Source organism: Acomys russatus, chromosome 29, assembly GCF_903995435.1.
Source record: "Acomys russatus chromosome 29, mAcoRus1.1, whole genome shotgun sequence".
Taxonomy (NCBI): Eukaryota; Metazoa; Chordata; class Mammalia; order Rodentia; family Muridae; genus Acomys; species Acomys russatus.
The window spans coordinates 36,228,779-36,246,137 of record NC_067165.1 but is presented as its reverse complement, the minus strand read 5'-3'; the positions used below and the strand labels follow the sequence as shown (position 1 = coordinate 36,246,137).

The window sequence follows — 17,359 nt, the reverse complement described above, 5'->3', positions numbered from 1 at the left end:
TAGAGTAGGTGTGTGTGTGTGTGTGTGTGTGTGTGTGTGTGTGTGTGTGTATATAAAACAAAGTAACCTAACCTTGAATTTGTATCAATATATTAAAATAACCTTATTTTAAAATACAACAATATTTATAAGTTGAAGAGTAGATATAATAACCCACCATTTGTCTTATTATTCCTGTAAAATATTTCTATATCTCCTTTCTTTCTTTTCAACCCTTTTCTCCTTACCTAAGAAGGAAGATAGAGGAAAGAAAAAGAAAAAAGAGAAATCCCCGAGTCTAACTTCGTTTTCTCTCTGAATAAGACCATTAATAACTTGTAACCTTTTTAAAGCACAAAGCATCTACTATCCAGGAAAACAACCAAAATCTAACCACCCCAAGTTAATGGAAATGGAATGTTGTTCTCTTAAGGTTGCTTCCTGCCAATTTTTGGGTGTATGAGCAGGAGAAAGACATCTGTAAATCTTCACTTATGCCATATGAAGAATGGCATGTAATAATAAATTATGGGATTCTGTAGCCATCAAGAAATAATTAGCTGTGCATAGACATTTATGTCTCAGCCAGTCTCAAAGCTATTCCCATGTAGCGGGCTAAGCAATATAAGTTACCTGCTTGCTCTGCAGTTTGAGGTCACATACTTTAGACTGATATAATTTAGTAGTCTTTGTATATTACTATTATCATTGAACAGCAATCAATATCATGTTGAAATCAAAGCAAGGTTGTATAGATCTAAATACCCTCTTCTGGGCCCTTGGGCACCTGTTGTGTTGGGCCAAACTCATACCTGTTTCCGGCGAGAAGGCCTTGTGTTTAAAGAGACAAGCTGCTTGCCACGAGCACCCCCATGGTGGAAGGAGAACTGACTCCTGAAAGGCACCCTCTGACCCACACATGGATGCATAGCTCATGTACCTACACACATACACAAAATAAATAAACGTAGTTTTGTTGGTGTTTGAGTCTTGGGTGCTCTACAAGAACAGCATGCTCCCTTACCTGCTGAGCATCCCTTCAGCCTGACAGAAGCCATTCTACAGGATGAGCACTGGGTACCTTCTGCTCAAGTCCACTATGGGGGCCAAGGCCTGGCTTGTGCTTAAAGATGCCCTGGATTCAGTCCCAGGACTCCTACCAAAAACCAAATAAGAAAGAACCAACTTGAGAAGTGACTTTATATTTTTAATTTATTTTTAATTTATTCACTTCACATCCCTATTGTAGCCCCCTCCCTTGTCTTCTCCCTGTCCCTCCATCCCTCCCTCTTCCGCCCATTCCCCATCCTAAGCCTCATAAAGAGGGAGCCCTCCTCCCCTACCATCTGACCCCAGCCTATCAAGTCCCATCAGGACCACATCTTTTTATTTTTTGTTTTTATAAACAAGGTCTTTATATGTCATATACTGACAGAAGTATAAGTTGTTGAGAATTAAATATTGGTGCAAAAGAGATGCCTCAGTAGTTAAGAGCACTGGCTGCTTTTCCAGAAAACCTGGGTTCAGTTCCCAGCACCCAGATAGACGCTTACAACTGCTGTAGTTCCAGTTGCAGGGAATTTGATAGCCTCTTCTGACTTTTATGAGCACCAGACATGTGTGGTGCCCATACATCCATGCAGGCAAAACATTCATACACAGATAAATCTTCTTTTTAGTTAAATATTGCAACTAACCTTCTATTTCTAATTTAAGGTTACAAATAAAAACTACCTGCGATTCCTCTCTGGCTGGCAGCAGGAGAATAAGCCTCACGCCCTCTTGTTTGGCCAGACGCCGGCGGTGCCACTGCTGTACAAGGTAAGTCGTCCCCGAGAGCAGCTGGCAGTGGGCCAGCTCTGTGTCACAGCCTGAGCCTGCTTATCTTCGTATAGTTATGTATTTGAGCCTTTCTAACTTAAAAATCCCAAATCAGAACACTCTTGAACATCAGTGCCTTGCCACAGCAAAAAAGTCCACCCCAACCTCATGTGACAGGTCACGGTCCAGACATAGGCACACGGAATGTATGCAGTTATCTTCACCTGTTGTGTGTAACATACAGATTTGAGGTTTAAATTTGGTGCTGTCCCCAAGAATACTTCATAATGGACCTGCTAATATTCCAAACTCTGAAGTGGTCGGAACCATTTTGGTCTCAAGTGTTTCTGATAAGGCTGCTCAGCCTGTGGGAATTTATTGCTGGAATGGACACCACACACACACACACACACACGGACACACACACACACACGGACACACACGGACACTTATGCACCCAGGCAAGATTTTAGCATAATGATGATCTTGTTTTATCTCTTGAGAAAATTAGTTGTGTTTACCTTTGCTCAGTTTTTGTGCGTGGAGTACCATGGACTTTCTGCAGTCGATGTTGGAGGGTGAGAAAGACTCACAGGTCTCCATCAGCTGGCAGCTCGTTTTAGCTTTGATATTAACAGGTCCACTCGGTTCGTAAGCTCAATGGCGAGCTGTCCCTTTCATTTCTTCCTCTCTTACACCCTTACAGCTGACAGCCTTTGCATACAAAGATTACGTGTCCTTTGGGTATGTGTACGTCGGCTTGAGAGGCGCAGAGGAGATGACCAGGCAGTACAACGTCAACGTCTATGCACCCACCATGCTGATCTTCAAAGAGCACATAAACAAGCCTGCCGACGTGATCCAGGTATGTGAGCCTCAGCCCTCATGTAACTGAGCAACAGAAGTGAACTGGAAAGCAAGCTTTTCTCTCAGTACTGGAGGGATCAGGAGTTCAAGGTCGTTCTCAACTACATAATGAGTCTGAGGTTAGCCTGAGCCTCAAAGAATGAGGAAGGAATGGGAGGGAGGGATCCGGGTGACTCTGGGTAAAAGTGCTTGCCGCCTAGCCTGATCCCTGCCTAGCCTGATCCCTGCGTCCTGTCCGTGAGACCCAGTGGTAAAGGGAGAAAACCAACTCCTGCACATCATCCTCTGACCTCTGAGTGTGCTCAGGCACACACGTGCACACTCATGAATAAACCACAGAAAGACAAACTTGCAAAGGAGGAACTCTTGGCATTTCTTCTTACTGGTGGACTCAATGTTGTTGTTACTGTTTTTGTTTAATCCAACACAGTGGTGTTTTCCTTCTTTAAAAATGTCTCAGATGGCATATACCTGGAATTTCAGGACTCTAAAGGCTGAGGCAGGAGAATATGGGTTTGAGAAAAGAGATTTTTGCTGGTTTTAGGATTTTGCTTTTTAGGCAAAGTCTCACTCACTATATAGAGATCCACCTGCCTCTGCCTCCCAAGTGCTCGGATTTAAAGTGGGTGTCATCATGCCCACTGGTCCTTGAATCTTAAGTGAGACTACAATAAGTTTGTTTTATGTTTTTTGTTTGTTTGTGTTTTGTTGTTGTCATTGTTTGGTTTTGGTTTTGGTTTTTTGAGACAGGGTTTCTCTATGTACCCTTGGCTGTCCTGGACTCGCTTTGTAGACCAGGTTGCCTCTGCCTCACGAGTGCTTGTATTAAAGGTGTGCACCACCACGCCCAGCTACCATAAGTTTTATTAAAAGCTTTATTTGGGGGCTGGAGAGAAGGCTCAGCAGTTAAAACACATGTACTGCTGTTGCAGTTATTTTTATACAGCTGTGTTTGTTTCTCTTAGCTTATCTCTTAACCTGACTACCACACAAATAATTGACTCTTATAATACAAGGCTTACGACACAGTCTGAGCAGTTCAAGTCTCTTCTTAACCCTCTATGCTGTATTGTCTCACTCCAGCCAATATCCCAACGATACTTGCACTTTTGTAGTTTGCCTCGGTTCCAGCGCCTTCCTCCTTCACTTCCTTTGCCTTCTTCTATTGCTCCTTCCCTAACTCCTCCTCTGTTGGCTGGCAGGAAGTCCAGCCCTATTCTCTTCCCTGCTCACTGATTGGCTGTAAGCTGCTTTATTGGCATAACAGAGGGACAGTTGGGGAGCAGAGTTTACACAACATTTAGACAGAAAATCAGAACTTAAACTACACAATAACCGAATGCTTACACACTGCTCTTCCAGAGGACCCAAAGTTTCAGAAATTCCGTTCCCTGCATAGGTGTTGGGTGGCTCACAGACACCTATAACCAGTTCCAGGGGATCTGACAGTCTCTTCTGGACCTTGTGGTTGCCTATACTCACGTGCACATACCCACACACATACACACATAATTACAAATAAAAATAATGTGCTTTATGTTGGCCATTTCATTTCATAAACACTTCGTTGCCCGACTGCTGTGTAGAGAATACAAGACTGACTGGGGCATCCATAGTTAGACTGTACCCTAAAGAGGGTAAGTCAAGGAAGCAAAGGCACTCTCTACCCGCTGTAATAGGCAACCCATTCAGCATAAGGGTGTCACCTGGCACGGTGGCACATGTCAGTAGTCCCAGCACTCTAGGAGGCAGAGGCGGGTGGATAATGAGTTCGAGGCCAGTCTGGTCTACAGAGTGAGTCCAGGACAGCCAAGGCTACACAGAGAAGCCCTGTCTCAAAAAACCAAACCAAAACAAAAAAAGTTGACATTCTTTAAACTGGGTAGTGGTGTCAGTGTCACACCCTTTAATCCCAGCACTTGACGGGTAGAGGCAGGTGGTGCTCTGAGTTTGAGGCCAGACTGGTCTACAGAGGAGACCAGGACAGCCAAGGCTGTTACACAGAGAAACACTGTCTTGGGGGAGGGCGGAGGAAACTCCCTGATTTTCTCCAGAGCATGACCTGGCTGCATCGTGACCGACACCTGAGTTGTTTTTGTTTTTCGAGACAGGGTTTCTCTTGTGTAGCCTTGACTGTCCCAGACTCACTTTGTAGACCAGGCTGGCCTCGAACTCACAGCAATTCACCTGTCTCTGCCTCCCGAGTGCTGGGATTAAAGGCATGCGCCCCTATGCCCAGCTACCTGAGTTGTTAAGAGACATCGCCACACATTCTTTCTTTCTTTCTTTCTTTCTTTCTTTCTTTCTTTCTTTTTTTTGATACTATTATTATTTTTTAAATATGTTATTAATTTATTCATATTACATCTCAATGGTTATCCCATCCCTTGTATCCTCCCAGTCCTCCCTCCCTCTCATTTTCCCATCACTCTCCTCCCCTATGACTGTGACTGAGGGGGACTTCCTCCCCCTGTATATGCTCATAGGGTATCAAGTCTCTCCTTGGTAGGCCACACATTTCTTGCCTTGTGATGTGGCTTTAGCCAGGGTCAGCCTCAGTCTTCAGAAGCTGGGGAGGAGGGCCTGTGTGCGGGGGAAACTGAGTGCTTGTTGGTGTTTCTCCAGGCTCGAGGGCTAAAGAAGCAGGTCATGGAGGACTTCATCAGCCAGAACAAGTACCTGCTGGCGGCTCGGCTCACCAACCAGAGGCTGTTCCAGGAACTCTGTGTCCCGTGAAGCGGTCTCACCGACAGAGGAAGTAAGAACTTAGGGCTCAGCCTCCCACTGAAGTGGGGGGAGCATCAAACCTCTGTGAAGGCGTGGGGTGTCTGAGTCCAGGGCACCTTCGGACCACATGCTGACGTTATAGATGTGGGCCACCATATCTAGCAGATACCTGGAGGCCAGCCAGATGGCTCAACAAGGCACAGGTACTGCTGTCAAGCCTGACCGCCTGGTGTGATCTCTGAGATCCACATGTCGGAAGGAGAAAGCTGACCCCCGCATACTGACCCCCACACACATCTTAAGATCTATCTGAGGCCTCACTATTTCCCTGCTGCCGCTCTTGAGCAGGCCACCACCACCCACGTCCTGTACTCCAGCCTGCTCCTTTACCCTCCTGTCAGTTCCCCACACATCTGCCATTGGTCTCTTCAAACCTAAGTCGAGTCAAGTTGCTCTGCCTTCTTTTCCTCTCCCACACCGCACTTCATTAAGTCTCTGCTCGGATATCAGGTGGCATTTTCCTGGCCTGCAGGAGAAAGACTTCTGCTCCTCCCCAGCCTCTCTGTCCCTTCCACTCCCTTTTCTCACAGCACTGTCTTTACCCATTGACGTGCCTGTGTATCTACCATCAGTCTTCTCCACTGGAATGTAGGAGTGTTGCCTGAGAGCACGGTGAATGTTTGGGAGCATGAATGGATAAACGCTAGGCTTCCGCCAGAACCTTGCATTGGCAGCCCCTTCAGAATGTGGTCCGGTCACCTTGCCCTAAGATAGATCCAACCCTGCCTCTCTGAGATAGGAAGCTTCCTCATAGAAACAGAGGTTTTCTTTCTTTTTTTCTTTTCTTTTTTTTTTTTTTTTCCTTTTGGTTTTTTTGGTTTTTTTCGAGACAGGGTTTCTCTGTGTAGTCTTGACTGTCCTGGACTCACTTTGTAGACCAGGCTGGCCTCGAACTCACAGTGATCCACCTGCCTCTGCCTCCCGAGTGCTGGGATTAATGCCGTGCGCCACCACCACCCGGCCAGAAACAGAGGTTTTCATCATGCAGGTGTCTCTTCCCCTTAGCAGCCATTGGCAGCCTGACCCTGCCCAGGATTGGTTTTAGGACCTCCTCTCCTGTTTGTGTGCAGGTACTGCGTGGTTTTACTGACAGCCGAGGCTAGCAAGCTAGGCAAACCCTTCGAAGCCTTCCTGTCCTTTGCACTGGCAAACTCGCAAGACACAGTGCGGTTCGTGCATGTCTACAGCAGCCGGCAGCAGGAGTTTGCCAGCACCTTGCTACCGGACATTGAGGCCTTTCAAGGGAAGTCAGGGGTAAGCCATGGACCCCAACCCCATTCCTATTCTTCCTGCCTTGGGAGTGCTGTGTACAGAGTCCAGACATCCAGAAATAGCTGAGACCCAATTGGATCTTATTCTGACCTCTGTCTTTGGCTTAGCCTTTTTATATCTCCCATGTGGGCTCCAGACCTCCCTAGAAGGCTCTCCTTCCTCCAGCTGGATTCCATCCCAGCTGAACCACTGAGTCACTTCCCATGAGGGGAGGCTGGGATGTGCCAGCCTTTTCCAACAGCTTTTCCTCAGGACAGGTATGGTAGCACAGAACTCAGGAGCAAGCCTCGTTCACCAAATCTCAGGCCACTGCTAACATGCTCAGGACTGTCCATTCTCGTGTGCTCTGCCTGCGTTCTCACCACCACCCCAGCCCCTGAGGCTCTTCTTTTGCAGTGAGAATTGTAGTTTGGTGATGGGGTGCTTGTCTGAAAAGCATGAGGCCCTGGGGTTCATCCCCAGCACACAGAAAGGAAGAGAACCACCTGCCATCTCTTCTGTTCAGAGACATAAGTTGCCATGGAAAGGTGATTTTGGTTTTGGCTTGTTTGGTTTTTTTGTTTTTGTTGTTGTTTGTTTGTTTGTTTTTTGAGACAAGGTTTCTCTGTGTAGCCCTGGCTGTCCTGGACTCGCTTTGTAGACCAGGCTGGCCTGGAACTCACAGCGACCCGCCTACATCTGCCTCCCGAGTACTGGGACTAAAGACGTGCGCCACCACGCCCAGGCTTCATGTCCTTTGTTGTTGGTTGTTACTGCTTTCGTATCTGTATATGCACACATTCCTAAATATAGCCTGTTGAGTTGGTTTTGGTTTTGGTTTTTGGTTTTTCGAGACAGGGTTTCTCTGTGTAGCCTTGGCTGTCCTGGACTCACCTTGTAGACCAGGCTAGCCTCGAACTCACATTAATCCACCTGCCTCTGCCTCGCAAGTGCTGGGATTAAAGGCGTGCCACCACACCCAGCCAACCTGTTCAGTTTGTATACTACCAGTATATTATGTTTTAGAGCCAAATGCTGTGCTCTTGCCTGAGAAGGCCACCTCTCCCAGTCCATGAATTTTTGTTTTGTTTTTGTTTTTCAAGACAAGGTTTTCTGTATAGCGAATCCTGGCTGTCCTGGACTAGATTTGTAAACCAGGATGGCCTTGAACTCACAGAGATCTGCCTGCCTCTGCCTCTCTGAGTTCTGGGATTAAAGGTGTGTGCCACCATGCCTGGCTCAAATTTACAAAAAAAAAAAATTTTTTTTTTTTTTTAAAGAAGCAAAAATTAACCAGGGGCAGTGGTACACACCTCAATCCCAGCACTTGGGGAGGCAGAGGCAAGCAGATCCCTGTGAGTTTCAGGCCAGCCTCCTCTATAAAATGAGTCCAAGACAGCCAAGGCTACACAGAAACCATGTCTCCAAAAAACAAACAAAGCAAAAATTATTTAAAGTACTGTTCTGGGAAGGCCAAGATTTGAGGATCTCTTAAGCTTAGGAGTTTAAGGCCAACCTAGGTAACATAACGCGACCTTGTCTCAAGCAATCCCAGTTCCTGGGCTGAGGACGGGGCACGGTTGGTAGAATGCTTGTCTGTCTGCACAAGGCCCTGAGCCCCCTACCTACTATGATAAAGCAGGGATGCTGGGGAGATGGAGGCAAGTTCACTCAGTGAGCTTAAATAATAATGATTCCTTTTGTCGAAAAGACCTCAAGACCTCTTACAAATACCCTAGACTCATCAATATTTGTGTTTTAGGATAATTTATGACCTTATGAGGCCCTTTGCCCATCTTCCCTGAGAAAAAACACAGACAACCTACAGCTTACTTTTTTTATATACAAGATCTAGCTGTGTAAGTCCAGGCTGGGCTCAAACTCTTGATTCTCCTGCCTCAACCTTCACTGGTGTCATTATATCCTGCTGCTTTTGAGACTCCTAATGGCTTTTCTCTTTTTCTCCCAGGTGTCCATCTTAGAAAGGAGAAACACTGCAGGGAGGGTGGTGTTTAAGACCCTAGAAGACCCCTGGACTGGCAGTGAGAGTGATCAGTTCATGCTTTTGGGTTACCTTGACCAGCTGCGGAAAGATCCAGCATTTCTGTCCTCAGAAGCTGTGCTCCCAGACCTGACCGATGAACTTGCCCCTGTGAGCATCAGGGTTGGGAAGATGGGCCATGGCTAGGGCTGGGGACACTGCGAGTGGCAGGAGCAATCAGGGATTCACAGAGGCGCTCTGTTGGGATGTGGGACCTCTTTCTTGGCTCAGTCCTGACCACTGCCCATTTCCTCTCTATAGGTGTTTTTCCTCCGTTGGTTCTACTCTGCTTCTGACTCCCTCTCGGAATTCTGGGAGAGCATGCTGCACAGTAACTGGTATGGCCCTGTGGGGTTTCTTTTTCCCATCAAAGCCAGCCTCGAACTCTTGGGTGTCAGTGTGCGGGCATCAGCGTGTGCACTGTCCAGTGCTGCTCAGTGGGAAAGTCCAGTGACTGGCTCCCTTTCTCTTTCCTTGCTGTTGGCCATTTGCTGCCTGGCACTTCCTGCTGGGAGGGAGGGATCTCCAGCTGGCCACCCTGTGAGCAGAGCTGGTATTCAGCTGGTATTCTGCCATCCAGCACGGGGCATGACGTGTAGAGTCTGGTGTGTACATGCACAGACATGTCCGTCCATGACCAAAGCAAACATGGGGAGGAAAAGGGTTATTTCAGCCTAGAAGCCAAGGCAGGAACTGAAGCAAAGAACACAGAGCACAGCTGCTTGCTGGCTTGCTCAGCTGCCATCCTTATGTGCCCAAGCCTGCCTGCCCATGGGTGGCACTGGCCACAGTGGCCTGGGCCCTCCTGTATCAATAGTAATCAAGAAAATCCCCACATGCCCGCAGGCCAGCCTGATGGAGGCAACTCTCCTGAGGAGGTTCCCTCTTTCCAGGTGACTCTAGTTTGTGTCCAGTTGACAGCTAAAGCCAACTTTGACACTCCCTGGGCCACATTTTGAGCATTCTGGCCACAAAGAGTCAGTTAAATTGAAATCATTCCAGACTCTGAAGCCACTGATACCTCAGCATCAGAAAGTTCTTTCATATGTCAACTTCAGTCTTCATCTCTTTATACGGAATGTGTTAGACATAGCCAAAGCTGCCTTCCAGCACCAGTTTCTGTGACTAGGACACTGAGGAAATAGTCCATGCCCTCCTCCCCGCCCCACCTCCCTCCCCCACCCCAGAACAGCCTGTCTAGTGATGATGGTGTTTCTTGGTGTGGAAGGCTTTTGGTTTGGGACGTTTTCCTCCTGAGGCACAGAGACAAAACACTAGCCCCAGCAGATGCAGGGCTGACAGCTGCCTTTCCTTTCAGGCGGGAGATGATGCCCCTGCTGTCCCTCATCTTCTCAGCCCTCTTCATCCTCTTTGGCACTGTCATTGTCCAGGCTTTCAGGTAAGTATCAGTGAGAGCCCCAATGTGCCATGGCCATTTAAAGAAAAGAAAAGAAAAGCAACTTCTGTTTCATTCTTCAGTGACTCCAGTGAAGAGCGAGAATCACACCCCCCAGATAAAGAAGAAGTCCCTGAGAAGGCCGGGAAGACTGAGCCAAGCTTCACCAAGGAAAACAGCAGGTTCTTCCCAGACATCACACCCCTGCTCTCAGCCTCACAGAGCACTATGGAATGGATGATGCTGAGAGCCACCCCCTCGGCTGGCTTTAAAATATGGCTATTACTTCTGGGGGTTTTCAGTGCTGGGGCACAAGGCCAGGGCCTCACACGGGCTAGACAAGAGCTTTCATCGAGCAACACCCTAACCCCCAACTTTAACTGTAGTACCACTATGGCCAGCAACGTAAGGCCACATATAGAGTACCTGCCATGGTGGTGTGTGCCTCTAATCCCAGTACTTGGGAGGCAGAGGCAGGTGGTTCCCTGTGAGTTTTATATAGTGAGTTCCAGGACAGCCAGGACTACATATTGAGACTTCATCTTGGGGGCGGGGCGGGGGATAAAAAGACTGTGCCTCATTGAGTGAGTCACAGTTCCAGGGCACATGCACCCAAAGTATGTGTAAAGTCACCTTCGGGATGAAGTTTATGAACAGACGTAAGTGTATGGTTGACTGCCATACCTCCCCAAAATCTCAATTGCATGTTTATACATAAAATGAGAACGGGGAACCCAAAACTCCAAAGCACTTCTGTTCCCAGGCATTCTGAAGTTTTTTGTAATCGTTATTTTTTGAGAGAGAGAGTGTGTGAGTGTGGCCTTCAGAGGCTTATTAAATAAGCAGATCCCTCTAGAGCTGGAGTCCAGACTCTTGTGAATCTCTGGACCAAGTGCCAGGGCCTCTGGAAGATCAGCGCATGATCTTATTTTGTTTTTTGTTTTTGTTGTTGTTTTTCGAGACAGGGTTTCTCTGTGTAGCCTTGGCTGTTCTGGACTCACTCTTTTGACCAGGCTGGCCTTGAACTCATGGCGGTCTGCTCGCCTCTGCCTCCCTGAATGCTGGGATTACAGGCATCTGCCACCGTTCCTGGCTCAGTGCACACTCTTAACCACTGAGAGGTGTCTTGGGCCCCTTCCCACTGCTGACTGGGGTTCACTAGATCTCTGCAGGACTGATGAACCGAGTGCTATGTGGTTTCAGATTTGCAATCCCAGCTTTGGTAATGCAAGCAGAAAGAAAAAGGAGAAGGCAGAAGGGAGGTGGTAAATGAGAAGCTGGGGGTAGCCTGTCCCCATGACTCATACTGCTAATGTCCCCAGCAAGGGACCAGTCTGAGTTAGCAGCAGACTGAGAATCCATGGCCTCCTTGGCTCGGATCTGCAGCTGCCTTTGCACTGGATTAAAAGCTGCAAGAGGCCGGGTATGATGATACTCACCTGTAATCCCAGCACTCAGGGAGGCAGAGGCAGGTGGATCTCTGTGAGTTCGCGGTCAGCCTGGTCTACAAAATGAGTCCAGGACAGCCAGGACTACACAGAGAAACCCTGTCTCAAAAAACCAAAAAAGAAAAGCAGCCAGAGCCGGGCTGCTGCAGACCTGGGCCACCTGTGGGTTAGAGCCATCCTGCAGCCAGCAGGTCGTAGGCTCGCAGTCAGTGGTGAAAGGCAGAGCCCATCCAGGCAGGAGGCGTTTTGCTTCACTGGTTTTGGTTTTGTTTTGCTGGGGTTAGGGGGGCTTGGCATGTTTGTTCTCATAGCCCAGGCTATCCTCAGACTCGCCTTACAGCTGAGGTTTGCCTTAAGCTTCTCGTCTCCTGCTTCTTCTTGCCTCTAGGACTTGAACATGTGCTATCACACGTGGCTTCCACTGGCTTCCACTCCCCCTGTCCTGACAATGTCTAAACTCTCCCATATTTCTCCACAGCAAGATTCCTAAAAAAGGCTTCGTGGAGGTAACTGAACTCACAGATGTGACCTACACCAGCAACTTGGTGCGCCTGAGGCCAGGCCACATGAACGTGGTCCTCATCCTGTCCAATTCCACCAAGACAAGCCTGCTGCAGAAATTTGCTCTGGAAGTCTACACATTCACTGGGTAAGTAAGCAGTGTGTGTGTGTGTGTGTGTGTGTGTGTAGCACACAGTGTGAGGGGGAGTGTGTGTCTGTGTGTTGTGTGTATCTAAAAAAAGAAGAGATTTTCCACTTGGCTTAAGAGACTAGAAGACTGCTGTACACTTCCCGCTAGATGAGAAGCACTCTATCCTTCCCAGGCCAGACGCTACCATCACTGAGACCTTACCTTTGGGTGTGTGTGTGTGTGTGTGTGTGTGTGTGTGTGTGTGTGTGTGTGTGTGTGTGTGTGTGTGTGCACGCGCACGTGTGCTGGGACAGAGTCTCTCTGCATAGACCTGGCTGTCTGGAACTCATGATGTAGACCAGGCTGCACTCAAACTCACAGAGATCCACCTGCCTCTGCCTCCTGAGTCCTGGGATTAAAGACATGCATGAACATAGCTGGCTTGATCTGCTACCTTCTGTATAGCCCTAGATGCTGTTTTTGCTTGGTTGGTTAGGGTGTTTGTTTGTTTGTTTGTTTTTGAGATAGGGTTTCTCTGTATAGCCTTGGCTATCTTGGATCTCACTTTGTAGACCAGGCTAGTCTTTTTTTTTTTTTTTTTTTTTTTTTTTTTGACCAGGCTAGTCTTTTTTTTTTTTTTTTTCTTTCTTTCTTTTTTTTTTTTTTTCTCGAGACAGAGTCTCTCTGTGTTAGTCTTGGCTGTCCTGGACTCACTTTGTAGACCAGGCTGGCCGCGAACTCACAGAGATCCGCCTGCCTCTGCCTCCCAAGTGCTGGGATTAAAGGCATGCGCCACCACGCCCAGCCGACCAGGCTAGTCTTAAACTCACAGAGATCTGTCTGCCTCTGCCTCCTGAGTGCTGAGATTAAAGACATGTGCCACCAAGCCCAGCTCCTAATTGCTCTCAAACTCAGAACAATCCTCCTGCCTCCCCAGCACTCTCCCCTTACTTTCATGTCCTACTGGTTCTGAACAGAAGAGCATGAGCAACCCACCTCAGCTCCTCAGAAATCCTTTCCTAGCTGGGTGTGGTGGCACACACCTTTAATCTCAGCACTAGGGAGGCAGAGGCAGGAGGACCACTGAGTTTGAGGCTGGCCTGGTCTAAAAAGTGAGTCCAGGACAGCTAAGGCTACACAGAGAAACCCTGTCTCAAAAAACAAATCCTTCCTAAGCAGGTCTCCTGGCTGTTTGGCCCTGCCTAGGGTGCTAGCACTCCCCTCCATGACCTGCACCTAAACTCCCAGAACCTTCTGAACCTTCATCCACTCTTCCCACAGGAGCAGCAGCCTCCACTTCTCCTTCCTGAGTCTGGACAAACACCGTGAGTGGCTGGAGTACTTGCTAGAGTTTGCTCAGGATGCAGCCCCAATCCCAAACCAGTATGACAAGCACTTTATGGAGCGAGACTACACTGGCTATGTGCTGGCCCTCAATGGCCACAAGAAGTATTTCTGCCTTTTCAAGCCCCTAAAGACTGTGGACGAGGAGACCGTGGCCTCCTGCGACCTTGACTCCTCCCGAGGGAAGCCTCCCTGTGGTCTCGGGCCCAAGCCCCTCAAGGGTAAGCTGAGCAAGTTGTCCTTGTGGATGGAGCGGCTGCTGGAAGGTTCCTTGCAGAGGTTTTACATCCCATCGTGGCCTGAGCTAGACTGAGACATGGACTCTTCAGGTTTTTAATGTGCCCCAGGAACAGGGATTTTCAGAAGAGTCTAGATTTTAGATATCTCTTCCAGAGCAATGACTAGAAGACCTTTCCTTTGTCACCTAGGAGCAAAATACAGCACAGGTTTGATCCCTAGATGAAAACCCTTCCCTTTGGGTTGTCTCATCCCTGTACGAATGCCGCACTATTTAAAACAGACCACTGACCCCTTCTTCATCCCCTCTTCTTTACCGTCCCTGTAACATGCTCACACCACCCTGTCCTTATGTTGGAGAAACCCAGGCGCTGAGCCGTGTCTGGATGAACCTCAGGGTCTTCATGAGCCTGTCATGCAGTGGGTCACTCGCCCCTCCCTAACTCCCTGCAGCAGGCTCTGGCCTGGCCCCAGCCAAGCTCCTGCCAAGGCGCATGCTCTCAATGGGACAGCCCACCACAGCTTCTAGGTCTTGCATCTTCGAAAGAGGCCTAGTTCTAAGCAATTTTACATGTGACCATGCTTCTGGGAGCAAGCATAGAGACATATATTTTGGGGGTATCCCCCACAGTAGTAGGCCAGCCATGGATTTGAAAGAAAAGGAGTGAGCAGGGGGATGAGGATGCAGCATTTACATTTGGTCCTCCCCACCAAGAGAAGGGAGGGTTGAGCACCGACTGGAGTTGCACAGCCCTGTGATCCTTCGTGAGCATCCCTTGTCCCCATCCCTGTCCCCTCACCACACTCCACTTAAGCAGCACCACAGCCAGGGCAGTGTGCCTAGCCAGAAGCGCTGGCATGGCTGAGCTGCTGGCCTGCCTCCAGATGCTCTACCCCTGGATCTTAGAGTTTGATACTAGGAGCCATAACCTGTGATCTTGTTCTCTGAGCGTAGATAAGCTGCTATAGAGCCAGTAGATTTAAGATGGTGGCAGTTACGCTGTCTGCCAAAAGCCAGGTGCAGGAGCTCTTTCTGCCTCACTGTTCTCCAGTAAAATGCCAGGCGTGTCTTCAAACCAAGGAACCTGACCTCTCTGACAGTTGCATTTTGAACATTGTTGTCCCCAAAGTGCTGAATCTTCATGTCGTCTCTTGTGACTGTGAGCTGAGACTTGTCGGGATCCCTGCCCAGCAGGCAGGTAGCTTCTTTCTTCTGGCCTGCTTAATCATTTCCTCCCTTCCTTTTTGCTGCTTCCTGCTGCCAGATGAAACCCATCAGCTCCAGCTTGCCTGGCTCCATGCACCTCAGGCTCAGGGCCGGATCATGCTCGCCCACTCAAGGGCAGACCCTTTGTTTTTAGGGCCAAGCCATGAGGGGAGTTTGGACAACTGTCACGCATGGTGTGTTCTACTGTCAAGCAAGTGCCCTTTTGTCAAGTGAAGGGCACAAATCAGGGACTGGACATTCACTCAGTTAGTATTCTTCAATTGTAATTGCTTTGAACCAAGCACCTCGGATCCTGACTACTTTAAACACTGAGCTCCAGTGGTAAGTGATAAATTATTTGAGCCCAGGAACTCTGTAGTTTTCAAAAAGAGTCTTTAGCTTTATTAAAAAATAATAATAAAGAATTCATTGCCAGGCTTCATTCTTCCATCTGACCCTCTAGACATTCACGCTTGTGCAGCTGCCCAGCTGGAAAGAGTGAAGGCAGTCTTGGCTCCTCAGTGCCCAGTCCTCAAAATGTGTTTCTGGAGCTGAGGGTGAGCTAGGGCTGAACACTTGCCGAGCGTGTACAAAGCCTGAGTTCCGTACCCAGGTTATACACACAAATTTTTTTTTCTTTCTGTATTTTTATGGCTGGGCTCCTTTGTGGGTATGTTTTAACTCATTGACAGATTTTGTCTTCACATTTCTGGAACTGATAAAATTCCCTGACATGTAATTTCTGAAAACCAAAAACTCCCCAGATGTTTGTCCTTTTCTCTAAACTATACCAAGAAGATAAAAGGCCCTTGTGTTGGCCGTGGCAGAGGAAAGTGGTGATGGGATTGACACTGTCCCTGGCGCATTTGAGTCCATCATCCCTGCAGATCTGATGGGGGCTGAAGAGGGGGATTGGGGGGATCGACTGAGGACACCGGGGAGTTTTGGTTTGCTTGCTTGCTTTGAGGCAGAGTCTCACTATGTAGCCCAGACTGGCCTCTATCTGAAGGCCCTCCTGCCTCAGCCTCCCAAGTACTGGGATTACAGGTGCACTACCTTTGACAGACACAAGCCTTTCTTCCAGAATGTTGTTCCCATGAATTGTTTTTGTGTCAAATACGAGCTATTTTTATGTTCAGCCAAATGCCAAATGAATGTAATCTCACAGGACCCGATTTCAGTTCATATACTGCTGTGTGAGGAGAGAGGTGTCTGCTCAAGGCAGCCTGTGAGTCACTTTCAGGAGCTGGGGTGAAAGTAGCCTGCTCATTCTGGGGTCCCTTCACCATGCCACTCAGGACCAAGCTGCAGTGGGTCTAACCCAGAGTCAGTAGGCTGCCTGAGACATTGCAGGCAGAGGCTGCTTCCCCGTTACCTGCCAGCACCCAATTTGCTTGTTTTTAAGTAGGTTAGTCTCCTGTTCACAGCCTTTTGTGTGATTCATTTGCAGCCACCATCAATGTGTGTTTTCCTGTGCTTAAAAAAAGAAAGAAAGCTCTGCCCCCCATCTCCTTTGCTTGGACCAGGGACTGGAAGCAAGCACTTAGCCCCCCTTTCTGGTTTTGTTTTCTTTCAGCGTAGCACTCCCATCTGGCTCAGTGGTTAAGCGGTTGCCTAGCATGTGTGAGCGCCTTAGTTTGACGCCCACAGTGATGGGGGGCAGATTAAGTAGAGCCAGATGTTGTGGCTCATGCCTATAATCCCAGCACTCAGGAAGCAGAGGCAGGAGGGTCAAGAGTTCAGGGTCATCCTCAGCTTGAGCAGGTGAAACCAGCTTGGGCTCTGAGCCCTTGCTCAAACCCAAACAAAAGACAAGTGATAGCAGGTTGGGGTGTCACCACTTGTGTAGCACACATGAGGCCCTGTGTTCTATAATCCTAGCATCATACCATCAACAGGTAAATAGTTGAATAACTAAGGGCTGCAGGTGGAATGCAGTTCCTCTCCACAAATCTGGCCTCCTCACCCTTGAAAAGGGGCAGCCTTGCAGTGCTGAATCTGCCTGTTAGGAAAAATGACTGCACCTGGGAGACAGATCTGAGAGGAAGGTGAATATTTTGCACTTTTGATACTTTATTAAGAACAAATAACTTATTTAGCAAAATGTGTCTTTTGTGTTTTATGTTTTTACTTTCCAGTTTTGTTTGTTTTTGGATTTTTGTTTTTGTATTGTGAACAGGCACTAAAGCTAATGTTATTTTGTTTTAAGAATATTACACACTGGAAACAAATAAACTATTTTAATGTGTGATGGCTCTCGGGGCACCTCTGGTACTACAAGATGACTTCCTCGTGGACACTGCCAGAATTGTATGCCACTCTGTCATGCTTTCAGTCACAGCAGGCTTAG

At 48.2% G+C, this 17,359-nt stretch overlaps 1 protein-coding gene across 1 annotated transcript in view; it reads left to right on the top strand.

Annotated features, from left to right (window-relative positions):
• Dnajc16 (DnaJ heat shock protein family (Hsp40) member C16) overlaps positions 1 to 14,165 on the top strand; it is a 30,451-nt gene extending 16,286 nt beyond the window's left edge. The window contains 11 exon segments of the mRNA XM_051171272.1: positions 1,696 to 1,800; positions 2,507 to 2,665; positions 5,293 to 5,388; positions 5,391 to 5,425; positions 6,525 to 6,708; positions 8,675 to 8,857; positions 9,008 to 9,084; positions 10,065 to 10,145; positions 10,226 to 10,324; positions 12,069 to 12,239; positions 13,503 to 14,165. Of these exon segments, the coding sequence (XP_051027229.1) occupies positions 1,696 to 1,800; positions 2,507 to 2,665; positions 5,293 to 5,388; positions 5,391 to 5,425; positions 6,525 to 6,708; positions 8,675 to 8,857; positions 9,008 to 9,084; positions 10,065 to 10,145; positions 10,226 to 10,324; positions 12,069 to 12,239; positions 13,503 to 13,878 (1,566 nt within the window). The 3' untranslated portion in view covers positions 13,879 to 14,165.
• The last annotated feature ends 3,194 nt before the right edge of the window (positions 14,166 to 17,359 follow it).